The 17,693-nt window shown below is 51.5% G+C and overlaps 7 protein-coding genes across 7 annotated transcripts; 4 read left to right on the top strand and 3 right to left on the bottom strand.

Moving 5' to 3' along the window:
• Positions 1-266: 266 nt before the first annotated feature.
• Positions 267-2,305, top strand: COCVIDRAFT_78025 (hypothetical protein; the record flags this gene model as incomplete). Its single annotated transcript, XM_014697046.1, has 3 exons — positions 267-459; positions 519-1,749; positions 1,801-2,305. Coding segments are annotated over 3 exons (1,929 nt in total), but the record flags the coding sequence as incomplete, so codon positions are not given.
• A 2,899-nt stretch (positions 2,306-5,204) lies between these two features.
• COCVIDRAFT_110044 (hypothetical protein) lies at positions 5,205-7,388 on the top strand (the record flags this gene model as incomplete). Its single annotated transcript, XM_014697047.1, has 2 exons — positions 5,205-5,300; positions 5,370-7,388. 2 exons carry the CDS (start codon positions 5,205-5,207, stop codon positions 7,386-7,388), a joined length of 2,115 nt encoding a protein of 704 aa, XP_014552533.1.
• A 39-nt stretch (positions 7,389-7,427) lies between these two features.
• Positions 7,428-7,607, top strand: COCVIDRAFT_110035 (hypothetical protein; the record flags this gene model as incomplete). The annotated part of the gene is made up of 1 exon (XM_014697048.1): positions 7,428-7,607. A coding segment is annotated over one exon (180 nt), but the record flags the coding sequence as incomplete, so codon positions are not given.
• A 1,561-nt stretch (positions 7,608-9,168) lies between these two features.
• COCVIDRAFT_110127 (hypothetical protein) lies at positions 9,169-10,061 on the bottom strand (the record flags this gene model as incomplete). Its single annotated transcript, XM_014697049.1, has 2 exons — positions 9,169-9,415; positions 9,475-10,061. 2 exons carry the CDS (start codon positions 10,059-10,061, stop codon positions 9,169-9,171), a joined length of 834 nt encoding a protein of 277 aa, XP_014552535.1.
• Positions 10,062-10,904: 843 nt separating this feature from the next.
• On the top strand, positions 10,905-11,111 carry COCVIDRAFT_110054 (hypothetical protein; the record flags this gene model as incomplete). The annotated part of the gene is made up of 1 exon (XM_014697050.1): positions 10,905-11,111. A coding segment is annotated over one exon (207 nt), but the record flags the coding sequence as incomplete, so codon positions are not given.
• A 1,582-nt stretch (positions 11,112-12,693) lies between these two features.
• On the bottom strand, positions 12,694-13,627 carry COCVIDRAFT_19425 (hypothetical protein; the record flags this gene model as incomplete). Its single annotated transcript, XM_014697022.1, has 4 exons — positions 12,694-13,117; positions 13,186-13,412; positions 13,471-13,505; positions 13,564-13,627. The coding sequence occupies 4 exons, from the start codon at positions 13,625-13,627 to the stop codon at positions 12,694-12,696; spliced, it is 750 nt and encodes a 249-aa protein (XP_014552508.1).
• A 1,654-nt stretch (positions 13,628-15,281) lies between these two features.
• Positions 15,282-16,678, bottom strand: COCVIDRAFT_30116 (hypothetical protein; the record flags this gene model as incomplete). The annotated part of the gene is made up of 2 exons (XM_014697051.1): positions 15,282-16,170; positions 16,233-16,678. 2 exons carry the CDS (start codon positions 16,676-16,678, stop codon positions 15,282-15,284), a joined length of 1,335 nt encoding a protein of 444 aa, XP_014552537.1.
• Between the last annotated feature and the right edge of the window lie 1,015 nt (positions 16,679-17,693).

Below are 17,693 nucleotides of genomic sequence, written 5' to 3' on the forward strand. Positions count from 1 at the left end.
TGCCATTCCTGGGTCGAGGCATCAATGACACTGCAGGCATCCCCCGTGCATCCTCACTCGTCACTCGTTTCACCTCGGACACAGCCGCGCTGAGGCTCGTTTTCCACTGCTCTCTCCAACAACGACGTCTGCGCATTCGCTATAGTCGCGCAGACACGCCCCTCCCACACCCCCTCCCAACCCTATATCGCCGAGTCTCCAAAGCCGGTCGCTGGCGGACCGGATTCCCACTGCGGTAGTACTCGACGCTGCCCTTTGTCGCCATCATGTTGCGTCCGGCCACCCCTTTATCCATTCTATTCTTCGTCGCATTCGTGCTATTGTTGCTCTCCACCCTCTCGACGCCCCTCATCAAGAGCATCCCGCTCGCTACCTACCGTGGCGTTCATTTTGGCGTCCTGGGCTACTGCGAAAATGGCGATTCAGGCTGTAAAGGGCCCATGATCGGGTACAACACCGGTATGTGCTGCTACACTACAAGCGCACGCGTGCAACACAAACTAACTACTCGAATACAGAGAAACTGTTTGCAGGTGAACGGACCTCTGACTTTTCCCTACCCTCTGCACAGCGACACGCCCTATCCTCGATCCTCATTGTCCACCCCGTCGCGGCCCTCATGACACTCATTTGCTTCGCCCTCTCAGTCGCCGCCCACTTCCATTCGCCTGCCCACTCGCCGCGCTACCTTCTTGCCCTGCTTATATTCACTTTCCCTACCCTACTCGTCACACTGCTCGCGTTTCTCGTCGACATCTTGTTGTTCGTTCCCCACGTGGGTTGGGGAGGATGGATTGTACTAGGTGCCACCGTTATCATTGTCGCAAGCGGAATTGTAACATGTGCCATGAGACGTACGTTGGTTAGCCGCAAGGCGAGGAAGCGACGCATTGCCGAAAACGACGAGATGAACGGCAACACTTACTATGCGAATCGCGCAAACGCGACAGTAACCACTGAATATCCAAAGGCTGAATCTCCGCCCCCTCTTGACAACGACACAATGTCGTCTGCCCTCAAAACAAACGGCAGCACAGCCTATTTTGATTCCTCAAAAGTGTCTCCCACGGACGACATGGTGCCTCTGAACCAACGCAACCCTTCGCTCAAGACTGTCAGTAGTGCCGGCGGCAATGGCCCAGACACAATGGGCTCGCCGCCTGGCGGTCCCATCGGTCGCCGACAACCAGTTGACCAATACGGTAACCCTCTGCCACCTATGCCCAATGATGGTTTTGCCATGATGAACGGAGCCCCGCGCGGCAGGGGAGGTCCATATAGGGGAAGAGGAGGACCACCACGAGGTGGACAGTTTGGAGGCCCAAGAGGAGGAGGCTATGGTCCAAGAGGCGGATATGGCCCAAGAGGAGGAGCGATGCGGGGACCTCCCCCTCCAGGCTGGAATGGCAATGGACGTGGTGGACGACCTCCGAATGGCCCTCCAATGGCTCGTGGTGCCCCTCCTCCAGGATACAACAACGACAACTTCTACAGTCAAGGACCGCCACCTCGCGAGCCATCGCCGTATGGTCGAGGCCCACCACCTGGACCAATGCCGCAAATGCCCATTGGCCAAGCTATCGAAATGGATAACCGCACAGGCACACCCGCTAACAACTACGGACTGAGAGAGAGCGACGGTGATGTTGCAGGCATGCTTGCTCTTCAACAGGGTGGCCCCTTCCCAGCTGGTTCACCCCAGAGACGTTCTCCCGAAATCATGAGCCCAACCAGCGAATACTCGACATCGTAAGTACTTTCCACCACGTGTCTTGCGATTGTTGTTCTAACATCAAATAGCGATGCGCAACCACGACAACCGCCTCCGCAACAGCAGCAAGAGCAGCAGCAGCAGCGATTTGTCCCAGCTCAGGCTGGATGGAACCAGCAAAAAGTGCCATCTGATCAGACGCTCAGCACCATGAATAACAGCAACAGCAGCCGTGGACTCTCCCCGATTCAGGACTCGCCTGTCATGGCGAATGCTCAACTTGCTCCAGTCGACTCGGTCAGCAGACCAGAGCGTAGCTCTGACTACTATGAAGATGTAGACCCTAGATTTGCCGAACCCGTGCAGCAACAGGCGCCTCCACCACTGCCGACATCACTAATGCCAGGTGGATTCGCGCCACCGAACCCCAACTTTCTTTCCACAAACAACTTGAGTGACCCCAATCTCCCTCGCACCAGCTCTTACGACGATTTGCCAGATGGTTCACGTTCTCCTGCGGCCAGCGAAGCATCGCACTTTACTTCTGTCTCTCAACGCCCAATCAACCCCAACTGGCGGCCAGAGATGGGCGCCGCGGCAGGTCAGTTTGGCCCATTCCCCGGCCCCCGAAGGCCTATGCGACAGGGAGATGTCATTCTGGAAGCCAATGCAGCAAACCCAGACTTTATGATCCCAGGTGCTACACGAGGACGCGGTCGGGGCCGAGGCGGCGGCGGCAGAGGAAGAGGCGGTCCCATGCCGCCTGCCATGCTCGGACCAGGACCGGGCATGTCGAACCAATCCAGATATCCCGGTGGCAATGCCATGTAGGGATGGCACCTCTCCTTTTGAACGCGCTGGAAGAGCAGCCCTTTCTCCATTTCTCTTTGGTGTACAAAATCCCATTGCATGTCATCCATCCTCTTTTACGAACATACCGGGGGCCTGTTCATTTTCTCCTTCTGGCCCCAGCAATTAGATAATTTCTAGTGCAACCTCATCGGGCTGTCGCTGTCGCCAACCCTCCTCTTTGGACCTCTGCCATTCTCAGCTGGACTGGAGATTGAAGGGAAAAGATGTCGCTGGCGGTAGCCCGAATCTCTGAAATGTCGTCATGGTAGTCGATACCCTTTCATTTTTTTTCTTCTTTCTTTCTTCTCTTCTTCTCTACGAACACATATGCATCCGCATACATCTGGGTCGCTCCTTTTTTTCCTTTTCTTCAATTCTTTTGGTTTGGAAAACGTTAGAATCACGGTTGGATCGTTCTGGTGGATTGTGGATTGAGAATCAAGCGAGCAAGGAAACAAATCACTTCTTCTTGTTGCTGACGCGGCGGGCTTCGAATATTTTTGTCACAGTTTGGTAAAGTGTGGGGGGAGGTGAGAGAGAGGCTTTGCAAATGTATATAGCTTCTGATCTGTCCTTTCTTTTTTCCTTTTTTCTCCTCATTGATTGGTGCGGTCAACAAGGTGTTCTTTTCCATTCTGCGAATAGCATAGATGTTGGGAAATGAGGGCGGAGAAATAAGTAACATCAATGCCAAAAAAAAACATGTGTTAAAGTAAAAAAACAAAAAGGGTTCGAGACTGTTCTAGCTAAGTGGTCATTGTGTTTGCCATGCATTATGCACGTGAGATGGAGCGGTGAAGAAAACGAACAGACGTGTAAACTGTATTTTCATATGTTGAAGTGTCCAACGTATGTGCGCGTGGCCATAGTCATGTGACGGGATTTGTTGGAGTTCGTTTTTGTTGTGCCCACATGGACAATGTACTGTCAGCTCAGCACAGATACACCAACAACACATACGCCAATTAAACACTAAGGGCTCAACAGACAAGCCTACGAGATATGAACAAAGACGCCTCGAAGTTGGAGAATTCCATCCTTCCCCCTGTCGAACGTCGCTGCTTCCCTATCCGCTTCCTCTCTGCTCCCCTCCCTCTCTGTCCCCCCTCCCTCCCCCCAACCTCCCCGCGTGCCTACATAATTTTTTTTCTTCCGCGGGAGTTGCAGATAACAAGCATCCGACTGTTCCATGGAGGTGCACCATCAATAATATGTCACGCGGGCGCATTCAGAGTTTTCCGTCGGATGTCCGCCAAGCTCGGGATGCATTCGCATGCATCGCGAACCATACACTCATAACACAAAACGGTGGAGAGGGGGCCATTTGCATGCTGCACAATGCGGACATAATTCTACCGAAGCCATATGTTGGACCTTTTTTGCCTCCCCATCTCCAAGATGTTCAGACGGTGTCCTACTGAGCTTGGCATTACTCAATCGCGTACGTTTGTGGATGATGTACCCGTCCCCCAGATTCTTTTACCCCAGAAAATCAGACAAATCATACTCGCGGCATGGGCTGGCGGCATCCACACACATCCGTGGCTCTTTGCGGGGTAAACTTCCATAACTCTCTTTATTATTGTTTATAGACGCAGATCGGTTCGGGTGAGGCCGCACAAGAAGGGGCTGGCCTGGCCCTCGTCTCGGTGGCCGACAGCATTAAGGTTGGCTGGCACACTTTTCGAGAAGGTCCGGGGGAAATAGCACCGCACTTCGTCGAGGACCAAAGGGAAAAAAAGATGTCACCACCAAAATACACACGTGCAGGGTTGGCCAGCCAAGCAGGTTGCTGGCAGAGCCGCCTCGTTTGGAGAGATGACGACGCTTGCTGAGTGGTGATAGTCCTTATCGCTGCCCTTGATAACGGATTCGTCTCCGAAGATAACTATACCGACGCAACACGCACTTCGCTGCTGTACACACTGATATTTCCGCATTAGCCTGGCCCACCGACTTGGAGTTGCGGTCCGACATCGTCATGAGGCATGCGGGCAGACGTGGCTTTATCTTGGAACAAGGCTATCGTGAAGCAACAAGTGGAGCGAGTATGCCTAGCCCTAATCCACAACCAGTCATGCCATCCACTCGTTCCGTCCCACCTCGAGATGGCTGTGGGGTAGCCTCTCCATCTTCCTATCGCTGGCGCCTCATCTTGCCCCATGATGCTTTTCTCGCAAAGTTGTCCGTCGTTGGCTTGTAGGCGAGGATAGCGGTAGAGGATGCGCACAGGCAGTACATTTCGTGTCCAACTTTTCCGCCCACCGGGCGTCCTCCCATAGAGGGGTTTGTACAGCAAAGAAGACTGTCGTGGCGGATAGGCCTGGCCAATAAGGCACACGCCGATGCAGAATGCATAAGGAAGAGCCGAATTTCGGAATCTAGGCTTACACGCCCTGCATCAACCACACCAGCGCGACATTTTTATCAGCAGCTATCTTAGCCGGCCCTAGTCGAGTGATAGGCAGAAGAACGACCGGGTGTGTCATGGGTCCGTCACGCGCATTAGAAGTCTGTGGCCGTCCCCCAACCCATGGATCCGCATTTTAAGTCCTATCTCCTTCGCACCGGATTTCTCACCCCATTGTCGTTTGACTTTCCCAGGCCTCTCCTCTTTACTACGTCAAACTGAACCCGCAACATGCCCGCTTTGGCTCAAGACAAGGTATTGGCGAGAGATCTAAAGGCGAAGAAGACAAAGTCTAGGAATGGATGTGGTCGCTGCAAGCTCAAGAGGGTAAAGTCTCACCGCCCCATCATCATCCATCCATCCCTTATTAGGAACACGTGCTGACAAAAGGCATAGCTCAAATGCGACGAGACTGCTCCTGGCTGTCTGCAATGCAAGAAGAGGAACGTGCCCTGCCCTGGATATGAGAAGACTTTGAAATGGTCGACAAAGTACGAGGTCTTTACGCCTCCTAGCCACTCGAGGGCAGCGCCTCCCAAGTCGAGCTCTACCTCCAACCTCAACACCACAACTCCTCCTCCCAAGTCGACGCTCCCTCAGAATGTCGCCAGCGGCATTGAAGCCTTGGCTGCAGTGCTCCCTGTAAGCAAGAACAAGATGACGACAACTACGACCACCCCACAACAAGCCCCCACAATACAAACGTCATCTGCAATTCCGTCTCCACCTAGCTTTGAGGAGCCTGCATCGAACCAAGAGTCCTCTACCGAGGATGGCGACTCTCCTCGAGAGTACGAGCCTTTTCCGATTGAGGATGTCATGCTGGATGGCTTCGTCGATGCCATTCATCTTCCTCACGAAGAATTCAGCTTTGACCCTTTTGAGAACATTGACTTTGATTCTGGCTCGCTAGACGACATTACTTTTGGCGTGAACGACTCACCATTACAGAAACTAGATGTCATCCCATCTTCCTCGATGCCCTTGTTGGACCGCGACACAAACCGAGAGTCTAGTCCTAGACTCTCACGTTCACTGCTTCTTGATTTGTACCGTCTTCCAAGTCCTTCTCCCAGCCCGACATCGTCTGACGATGTCGAGTCTCTTCTTGTCCAACACTACTTCAAGGACGTCTGTGCTATATTTTCTTCTTTCGATTCTCCTCTAAATCCCTTCCGGACTACCATTGGCCGCATCTACAAGGACTCTCCATCCATCAACTACGCAATCCAATCCATGGCAGCGGCACATTTGGCTAACACTTTTCCCAACATGGCAGCAACAGGAGTTGAGCTCCAGCGCAAGGCGCGCGAGGCACTAGAGGCTGAGCTTCCCCTTGCTCAGAGCGGACAGACTAGTGCTACCAAGACCTTCTTGAGTATTATGCTGCTCGGTCTTACAACCTCCTGGCACGACAGCAACGCTCTTGGACTCGAGTACCTTTCCACTGCAAGAGATCTCATCCTACCCAAGCTCTTTAGCCGGTCACGCGGCGCAGAGGTGGAGCGAGAGGCACAGTTCTTTGAGGAGTCTTTGATCCACTGGGAGATGCTCATGGGCTTTGTGACAGAAGATGCCATGAGCTTCTCTCCCAAGTCAGGCCTGCGACCCAGCGTCACCTCGAGGAAGAATGCTCCAGTTGCACGAGGCCCCAACGGCAAGGTTGTCCCACACCCCTGGACAGGCATCGCGCCCATGATTCACTTTTTGTTTGCAGAGGTTGGCCGTCTGGTCCGCAAGGAACGCTCAATGGACCGTGAGTCTTCCATGGATCTTCGTCGACGACAAGAGAACCTGCAAAACGCTGCTTCGCTGGAAGAGGATCTCCTTGCTGTCGACTGCCCGTCTGTTGATGAAGTAATTGACTATGGCGACGAACGTACCCCCAAGGAACACTTTGTCACCATTGCTGAAGCCTACCGTCTCGCTGGTCTGTTAGAGATTTATCGTGTTTTTCCATCTATCTTGCGCAAGCGTCTGGGCTCTGATAAGTTCAAGGGCACTGAGGCTGTCGACCTTCAGTTCCCCACACCACGCTTCGAGACTCCATTTGAGGATACCGACATGAAGCTATGGCTCAACTCACTTGCCATGCACATCATCAGATCTCTAGAGTCAATCCCTTCTTCATCTGGAACCTTTTGCATTCAGCCGCTGATCCTTGTCGTTGCTGCATCTGAGCTTCGATTTGTCTCGTCGGTTGACTTTTTCGATGTCCATGCCAACGATACTGAGATTGTCTCTGCACGAGAGTTTGTCATTCGGCGTCTGCAAGAGTTTGCGTTGAGGTTACCTAACAAGCCCCTTCGCACAATGATTCAACTTCTCAAGGAGACGTGGCGTCAGTGTGATGAAGGTCGCGATGCCTTTTGGATCGATGTCATGAACGAGAAGGGTTATCACACCATCATGTGATGCGGTCATGGTCACCAGTCATCTTCTTCCTTTCTGGACTTGCCAGTCCTTGCCAAAATCTTTACTTCATTAACACTCGGTTCATTGTACGACACATTTTACAACACGGCTTGGCGTTTATCCGGATCCGGCGTTTACATCATCGACGGCGCTCGACAGTTTGCTCCTGCTTTAGATCTCCTACACGCCACCTGTCCTTCCTCCGAAAGATCTATCTGATCTCCTACCTCTTACGACAACAATTTTCGATACGAGAGTACTTCTTCTTAATGTACGGCTTCCACCTATACCCCCCTATCGGTTCAGCATCCCGGTGATGTGAAGACTTCAAATGTGGACGCCCACTGCTTCAACAAAAAAGCCATTCTTCTTCTACGACTTCCTTTACGATACCCACACCCACACCCTTCCAACAGGCCCCGCGCGACCAAAAAAAAGAACCACTTGCGACATAGAAAACCAATCTCCCCAAGACCGAAACAAAATTGCCTACTGCGATAACAATAATACCTAATGCTGGCGAAAGCGCTCCTCCCCAACCCCCAATCTCCCATACCAGGACCATTTGCGCCTACCACCCCTCCCAAAGAAAAAGCCAAAGAGAAAGCGACAAAACTTCCAAGTTCGACCATAACTATCCGATCGCGACAAACTATATCCAAAGAGTATACAACCCTCCCTTATCTGCCTTAACCCCCTTTAACTTCTAGCTTTTTCCTTCTTCTTCTATTCTCCCATTTGCGCCCTGCATAGTGCAGAGCCCCCCCTCCCACTGCGAAAGAAAACAATGACCTACTAACTAGGAAATTTGTACTACGTAACAGCCTTTTTCTAGGACTGCAGGATTCCAGGACTTCCTTACCCCCTCCCTCACCCCCCACCCACCCATGCTCTGGACATACCACTACCAAGTACTACCACTGCGCCAACAACCCATTTACCTACCTGGAACCTCTTTTTTTTTGCACATATCCCAAATGGCACTCTCTATCTCCTTGACCTTTCAGAACTTCCAAGAGCGCCAACTACACCCGCTCCATTCCACCGTCCCCGGCTCCACCCAGCACTGTCTAAGAGAGACAGAAAAGGAGATGCAAGGAAAGAAATGCCCAAAGCGACTGTGCCGCTAAGCGACATTTTCTTTTTTTCTATACTGGGGTTCCCACCGTTCTGGACTCCTTTTCCCATCCCGTTCCCTGGATGCGTCTCTTTTTTTCTTTTTTCTTTTTTTGGAGGATGGTGCAAGGTAAGGTAAGTTGGTAAGTATACACTTTAGTACTATACCCATCCCCCCCCCCACCTTTTTTTGGATTCTAAAATGCGCGCTTTTGGTTTCCGATGTGAGCTTGTTGTATGATATGGCGTTGAGACAGATAGATATTGGAATCGACAATATGGTGGGATAAATGTTGTACGATGGAACATGTGTATAGACTTAGATGGCGCTGTCATTTCTTCCTTCGATACACCCCCTCCCTGTCTTTCTTCAACCTCGTTTCTCTTTTCTCCCTCAATAGGGACCATGTACATTACTCTCATTACAAAGTTCCAACTTTTTACTCCTTTTTTTTTCGGCAACTTGCGGTGTAGGGTAAGTTATGCAACGTACGTAGGCAAGTACAACATGACGTATATACTTTGGAAATACAAAAAAAATATCACACCTTCACCTCACATGGAAACCCCTCCCCGCATTGATATAAAATAGTCATTACTTCATTACTATATATATAAAAACGTCTTTTATGCAGTGTATACAAAAGTGAAATCGACGACGGTTTTACAAAACAGGCCGATTAATCTCATCATCACTATCATCATCATACGCAATAAACTCTGTTCTTCCACTCCGTCCCTTTGCCACAAAATAGCGGGGCGTCTCATAATAGGCACGGAGTTTCTTTTCAGCACCGGGACTCGCCATTGCGTTTGCAGCGCTGTCGTAGGGGTGAGATGGGATAGCTAGGAGACGTTTTTCCGCGCCTGCGAGACGGAGGTTGTGTTCTGGTGTTGGGGGTGGGGAGATGCTGTTTTCCATCTGTTAGAAAATGATGGGGGTTATTTGGGGGGGGGGAGGGGAACGTACAAGTTCTTGAGCATGTGCAGGGCTTCTGCGATGCAGGCGACGATGGAGAGGACGACGATGAGTTGGAGGATGAGGAGGGTCAAGGGGGAGGATTGGATGTCGCGGAGGGGAGTTTGGGTGTCTGGTGTGGAGGCGTCTTCGTAGCAGATGATTTTCAGACCATTGGCGCTTGCGGAAGAGGCGTCAGAGGCGGTTGCGCTCAGCAGGACTGAAGTGGGGATTGGGGTTTCGGGGGTTGAATCATCAATGGAGCGCGTAGGGGGGCGTTGGAGGTACAGGGCGTAGAGGTCGGGGTTGGTGTGTTGGAATTGCGAGAGTTGCGAGGCGAGGGATGAGCAGATTGTGCTGCTGGCCAAGGGACTGGGCGAAGGTGAGGCCGAGTCGTCTTCTGAGGGGGAGGCGGGGGCCCAGTGGGCGGCTGAGGGCGAGTCGATGGCATATGGTGAAGAGGTGGTTGAGGTTGATGATGATGATTGGGTGTTTGGCACGATTTTGCATTGGCAGAGGGTTCTTGTTGGAAGGGCGAAAGTGGTTGTTGTTTGCGCTGAGAAGAGGAGGAGGGTTGTGAGGAGGGTGTTGGAGAGCATGATGGCGGCTGTGTGGTGAATTCCAACCAAGGAATCCAGACGGAACAGGGCAGATAAATGTTTCACTGAGGCGCAGATGTTTGGTTTGCTGAGGCGCAAGTGTTAGTTACATATGGATGGAGAAATTTAAAAAAAAATCGGTTCGTTGAACACTGAGACATACGCTGTGCACTTGTACGATAACGTATACGCGAGTGGGACGCGCTGGCAGGCCTAGACTGCGGAGGGGAGGGTTGCGTCGCTACGGATCGAGACGGAAGCCCCGCCTGTACGAGGATCCCCTCTGATAAGGCTGGATTATACGCAGCTGCAAGAGATGGACCAAAAAAAAAGAAAAAGAGGACGTGGCGGGCTTGGCAAGTGAAATTGCCAACGGGCGTATAAGCAACTAGTGGTATGCGGGGAAGATGAGATGAGAGATGAACAGGAGGTTAGTAGTGTGATGACAAAGGGTCGAAGGCAGAGACGAAGAGGGCGAAGGGAGAGAGACATGCGACAGGTGGGCCGACAAGTTGGGGATATATGGAATTTTTGTCTTTGCCTCTTATTCTCCACATGTCACTCCCTCTCACCTCATAGCGCCATGGGATGGCGGAGTGCAATGGCGTGCCAGCCGCATTGTGTATCAGCTACGCCCACACCACAAGACGATGCCGTTTCGAGAGGCAGGCAGTCAGCGCCAGAGCATCGGAGCCACCGACCAGCCGGGCTAGGTCTCGTATGGGACGCTTGGTGCGGGTTTTTTTATGACAAGGCCTGGATGATTTCAGACTGGTAACAGTGAGGCCCGGCCGGCTGAGATTACTGTGATGGGCGGTGGGATGTGCGCTGCACGCCTGGCTGGCCACCAACCACCACCACCACCACCACCGCGCTAGGCTATACCCACCTTACTTACTGTACCTCGCAACGCCATGCCAACTCTGTCAGCTCTCTCTAGCTCTCAACATCTCTCTCTCGCTTGCTCTCTCTCCTCAACCTCGTATCATCTCGCCCGTCCTTCCTCGTCGGCCTCAAGAGAGTTCTCCACGCCTGTGTGTGTGCGGATAGGCGGCGGGCCCCTCCGTCGCGATATGGCACCGCTTGTTCCAGGGGGATTTTCGCTTCCCTCCACGGATGGCGAAACGTTTCTCGCCCACACAGACACACAGGCGATACCCTTTTCCGACCTAGCACACGCCTGTGATTGCTTTTCTGCCTTTTTTTGCAAACCATCTCTGCCCTTCCTTCATCACCCACACACAGGCTAGACCGGGTGCGCCCACGACGCAGGTCCGGCCCGTGCTTACCGTATACAGACTTGGCCCACCGCTTCAGCCAGGCCTATTAATACTTCGCCCGCACACACGTGTTGTGGTACTCGAGGCTCTGGACCTCCGTGGCGCTCTTCTAGCCTACTCACAATTGTACACAAGAAAAAAAACCAGTCACCTGCCTTTTTTGCCCATTTCAATGGAAAATCATCACCATGCAGGCCGTACGTCTCCAGCCCTCGCCTCGCTGTGCGCGTATATCCTCACCATCGTATGATGGGGCAAAAAGAACGGGGTACCAAACCGTCCCCGAGTCATTACCATCCATTTTCTGCAAACCCGTGTTCGTGCCTTAACTTTTTTTTGTCATTCTATTCCTTCTTGCCCGGATCCCGAAACGCTGCGGCCTATGACAATCCGCCCTTTAGCATACCGAAACAAGATCTTCTATGCTAAGACTCTGCCATGCAAAGCTTGATATGTGTAGCACGGCCCGTGAACCATGTATGGTTTCAGTTCTGTATGCATTCGTCACAAAGTGGCACCATTTTGTCCTGGAAATCTCGTCAATACTCAAGAATCCTGCTTGCGCTGTCCACGCTGACCTTGTCAGCCTTCACTTGTGCCCAGGCCTTGGCGCGCTTGTCCTCGAAACAGACGTCGTCTTGATGTTTGGTCCAGCGCGCGGGTCGCAAAAGTATAATATCCACCTCGCAAAGGTATCTAGCGAGTCGTCGCGAGCAAGTCTGCCAAGTCGCTCCCTCCGCCAAGGTACTACCATCAATCTGCTCTCTTATCCTGCCGCGGATGCCTCCTCCCTGTCCAATCTATCGTCTTGGCGATGCAGTAAGCCTTAATTCTGCTTTTCATTTGGAAATCGATATTTTCTGCGTCCCGCATCAATGACAAAGTTTCCAAAGGCGGCTGCCTTCATTTATCCGAAGTTGGTGGTACACTTGCTATCTTATCTGGACGTGCTGTTGAGTTTGCGCATTGCCTTGGAAATCACCCACTTGGACCCAAAGTATCTATCCACAGTACGACCCTGTAGAAGAAGAGACGGAAAGACGGTAGCGAGGTACTGTAGTGCCAGTATATCGGGGCCACGTATGCAGGCATCCTGGTAGCTGCAACTGGCATCTTTCAATGCTTCTCGGTAAGAATGAAAAAATACTTCAGTGTACAAAGTCGAAGAGGTAAGAAACAACAGTCAAATTTCTATCTATATACTTGAATGCAATATCCTCATTTTTATCCTCCATTATTTTCTACCTGTATCCCTCCATCTCCTCCTATTTCTCCCCATCTCCGACCCCTCATTTCGGCCCCTCCCATCACCACACACTCGCATCCTCAGCTTTCCCCCTCACACGATCCGCTTAGAGAAGAATGGTACCGTTGGATCCAGTAATGGTGTCCAGCTCACCAGGCTGAATAGTACCGTTCTCAACAGCAGCAGCGTGGTGCCTAGCCAGCATACCGTAGACAGGGAGGTACTTGTCCAAGAAAGGCAGAACCTCCTTGGCACCAGGAGTAGCACGCCAATCACGCATGAGATCGCAGACAATGGCAAACATGGAAACGAGCTGCACGCCCGCCTTCTCCATGCGCGAGTTGGCAGTGTCGCGAACAAGTTCGGAGTAGGTACCCGAGGCCTCGATGTTGGCAAAGACGGAGTAGCCCTCGGCGCGCAGGGAAAGAGCAAGGAATGCAGTGCACACATCGGTCGTAATGCCTGCAACAATGATTTGCTTCTTGCCAGTGGCCTTGATCGCAGCTTGGAATTCCGGGTTGTCCCAGGCGCTGGGTGGGCATGTTAGACGAGCTTTTTTTCATTTTTCCTCAACGCTCTTCCAGGTAAAAAAACTTACTTGACCTCACCCTGACGGCGGATAAGAGGCGCATTGGGATACATCTCGAGCATCTCCTTGGGAAGAGGACCGTTGGGACCGGTGTCCGCAGATGTGCTCATGATGACGGGCAGGTTGAAGAGCTTGCCGATCTCGGCGTGGGCGAGGATGTTCTGCTTGTACAGAGTAGCGTCCCAGTCGCGGGCGACGCCGTACAGACCGACCTGCAGGTCGAGAATGAGGAGCAGCTGCAAGCAAGTCAGTTGAAAAATATCCTGAGAGATTGAGGCAAACATGGGGACGTACAGAGTTGTTCTTGTCGATACGCTCCCATGGAACAGCTGGGTCTTTGGTTAGTTGACTTGAACAGATATCTATTAAGCTTTCGAGCCTCCATACCATCGCTAACAACAGTCTGGGCGAGCGTCAAAGCCGCAAGAGCGAAGTTGGTGAAGAACTTCATCTTGAACAAAAAAAGGTAGTTGAAACGGTAGTCAAGTTGTTTGCTCTGCTGTGCTGGCTATCCTCAATCTCGAAAGCTGTGGATGGTGATTCACTATCCAGCACCTCCCCTCCCATCTTTATACTTTTCCCAATCCCCCCTGTACTATCCTCCATCTCCTTCCTTCCATCTTGCATCCCCTAATCGCCCCGCCCACTGCATACCCTATCCACATGCCATCTTTCCTTTCCTACTGGCCCACTCGCAATCGCAACCACAAAGGCAAGCATCCGGGCATCGCCAAGCCAAAGTCTCCGGGTTACCAACATCGTGCATTCTGCATACACCATCGCATATCCAAGCCATGACAAACCACCTTGGCCATCCCTGGCCTCTCCTCTCATTGGCTCGAGCGTCTTCGATCTATGCCCAGCATAGTCACATCTAACAAGGCACAACCGAAGAAAAACTGGCACCCCACTTGTGTAGTCCTTCTTTCCGACAACCGATATCCCCGACAACAATGCCCACGACAATGGAGGCGGATACTTGGGCCACGTGGTTGCAACACGGGATCTGAGTCACTCTTTGGTAATCAAGCACGGAGATGTTGTAATACTAACATTTTGACAATGCCTGTCTGCGTCTGCAAAAGTGTTGTTGCTTTCAGTTCCCCGATGAGCACAAGGTTCGCTAAAGCGGTACTATGCGGGCGCACTAACCCCCCCTCCCCGCTTTTTTCTGCAGTGTTGTAAGCAGTGCTGTGGTTATTCATCAGCGTTTTGTCACTAGGAGCTGCAGCATGATTGGGTGCGCAGTCTGTCGATTGCATGTATGCATGGTTGCACAATGCAAAAGCTTGCGTAGAGGCATTTTTGTCATGGATTGGAAATTGGGGATTTCGGACTTACGATGGAAATTAGGGGAGATTAGGGCATAAGTTTTTGGTGGTAGTTTGTTATAGGGGTGGGGATAAACGTCATTTATGCGCTTGTGCTGCTTTGGGGTATTGATAGTAGGGGAAGCGTTGGTGTGCGGGGTGGGAGATTGAGATTGCTGGAGAGAGGGGACAAGGGTTAGGATGATAAGGATGCTGCAGAAAGAACTTTTGCGATTGTAAGGTGAGATGGGATTTACGAGGCCGCATGGGATTTTGCTACTGGTGTTTGTCTGATGTATGCTGAGATGTCAGCACTCTTTTACTTGAGTAAGTAGCATGGTCATCACCTAAAACCACCGCAACCTCCATTACCGCAAGCCAGCAACCGACAGCAACCACGTACCCCGATTCCGCACACCCCCCCCCCTCCTTCCGGCTCGGATATCAGGCTTCCAGTCCTAAACAAATGGGATTTAGCCAAGAAAATTATCAAAAGCAAAGAAAAGCGGAAGGTGCGTTGAATGCCGCGGGACAATGAGTCGCGATAGGGCATGAGTAAGCAGACTACCCCGTCAACAACCTCACCGCAAGATAACTTTTTCCACGCAACCGGGAGATTCAGGTTGAAAAGAATATATGTGTATTATCATCTTGAATCTTGTTAAGTAATATACAATCGAGCGTATCTGCCGCCCTCTCCCCAAATTCTTTCGAAGAAAAAATAATAATAGCTTAAAATCAAGCCTACTACCGAAAAGAATAGTAGCAGTCGACAAACTTGTGAGAAAAAAAAAATCAAGCAGCCAACCCATTACTGGCCAAAAATTCTTGCATAACCCCATACCCCCCCGTAGCATTATAATGAAAATTAAGTCCATGCCCCGTCTCCGGCTGCACATATGCCATTACCCCCTCCTTTTTTCCCGGAAACACCAAATCAACCGCCTGAATCATATTCTCAAACTGCATGCCGGGAATCTTGCCGTAGCAATTTCCGCCGCAAAACGGTACATCCGTTTCCCCTGTGATAACGAGGACTGGGCCCGTAAAAGAGGATGAGGCGGGTCCGCTACCGATGGTGAGTAGCTCGCCGGCCGTCACGGCTTGTTTCGTTGCTTCGCCGTGCAGTGCGAGGTTGATGTCGTAGTTGGATGGTTGGAGGAAGGCGTATTGGAGGGCTGTGAGGCTGGAATGCGTCATGTACCCTGATGGGTAATTCAAAGAGTGCACTTCCGACTTATTATACCCGGTTATAAAATCAGAGAGTTCGGTTGTCGATAAGATGTTCCAGACGTCGTTGGCCGCGAGATTCACACCCGCGAACCTGAGTATTTTCTGGAAGCCCGAGGCGAGGTTTGAAAGGAGAGAATACTGCGTTGCGAGTTTCCGGATACCGGTGTTGGAAGCGTTGCCGAAGCGGAAGGGCTGGTTGAGGCGTGCGCTGTGTAGGTTCCAGCCGGCGATGATGTAAGGGAGGAATTGGGACGAGACGGAGAAGCCGGTGAGGATGAGGCCGTCGGTGTTTGAGGGGTATTTGGCGGAGAGCCAGTAGGAGAGGACGGAGCCGAAGGAGTGGCCGACGTGGATGACTTTTTTGAAGGGGCGGCCGATGGCACAGATTGTGCCATTGCGGAGTTGGAGGGTGAGGGAGTTGAGGGCTTCGAGTGAGGCTTGGGCTTGGATTCTGGGACGGACGCGGGTTAGTGTGTACTTATTGTGAGTGTGTTGGTATCGGATTTTGCTTACTCGTTGAAGGGGTCTCCATGCGACGAATTTCCGATGCCGAGACGGTCAATGGCGAGTGTGCTGTATCCTGCGTCTAGAGCAACGTTGACATAACTGTAGTTGTAGTTGTCGTACTCCAGGTCCCAGTATGTCTTGTCGAAACCAATGCCGTGAGTCAATAACTGGATGGTATCACTGCTTCCGCCATCGGGCTCGCAGTATTGAGCAGATATGTTGAAAGTCTTTTTCAAAGTCTGGTATCCCTCGAGCAACTCTGCACTATAGTTGCTCTGGAACTTGGCGAGCCGAGTTGCAAATTCGCCGACATCCACATTGCTCTCAAGTGGGACCTCTCGAAACTTTCCTTGCCGGGAGACGATGGGGGTTTCGATGATGATGTTGGTGCAGTTCCGGGCTGTCGCAAGGCCAACAAGGGCGAGAGGTAGCAGGGCCTTGATATAGATCATCTCTACGACGATTAGAGATTACTGTTTGTTGGCTGTCGAGTAGATTCTCCCAAAACTGTAGGGAGCCACAAGGTACAAGTAATCCTTAGCCTCGAGGCTTTTCAAATACCGCGTTTAGTCCTCCTTTTAACGCGCAGGTATGGCTACATCATTCATGCTGGAAACGGTGGCTTCTAACTAGCTGCACTGTCCTGCCGTTGATCGACAATATCATTGCGCGCTACATTTGCCCATCACAATGCTCATTTACTACGCAGGACTCTAGTGCCGGGAGGGTTGTCGATCCGGGTTCGTGCTATGCGACTGATGCTGAGCTGTATGCTCTTACTAGGCTACCCCGAGAAGCATTACACATACTCTCACCTATATCCTATATCATGTGGTGGTGAATACCATCCTAATTGATGATATCGCAGAGTAAAACAAAAAACTCGATCGCAAAACTGGCGTTCCTGAATCCGACATAGGAGGTCCGTGGCAACATCGGCTTGATCGGGGCCGTAGAACTAAACCGCTACCAGTAGAGTACTAACCCCATCTCATTTGATATGAACTATCCCTGTGGCGACAGCTATCGTATGCAGGTACACCGGTCCCCTGCAACGTGCATCAATGTCGAACGTCTTTACTGCGAGAGAAGCAGGGCCATTGTGCCATACGTCTACGCTGAGCAAATTGCAACTACACGCCATTAGGCTTACAAGTGTTGCTTATTCGGTACTGTGTTAGTCTTTCGATTTGGAATTGTCGTTGATCGTACTGGGATATGTGGTTATGGTAGTGACCAAGGTTGGGCACGGTATCAAAATAGCAGTAAAGACTACGATATGAGGACCAATTGTTATCTGCTTCTGTTGAACGTAGTCTTCTTATTCGCCAGTTGGATGCCGATCAGTTACCGCAGCCTGAAATCCGGAATGCCCTGGCAGGATGTGTCTAGCCCGCCGTCCAAAGCAAATATCCTCCCGCTAGACGTCATCGCTCCTAGATATCCGGCAGATACCGTTCAGTGAAC

The sequence above is a fragment of the Bipolaris victoriae genome (assembly GCF_000527765.1).
Source record: "Bipolaris victoriae FI3 unplaced genomic scaffold scaffold_107, whole genome shotgun sequence".
NCBI lineage: Eukaryota > Fungi > Ascomycota > Dothideomycetes > Pleosporales > Pleosporaceae > Bipolaris > Bipolaris victoriae.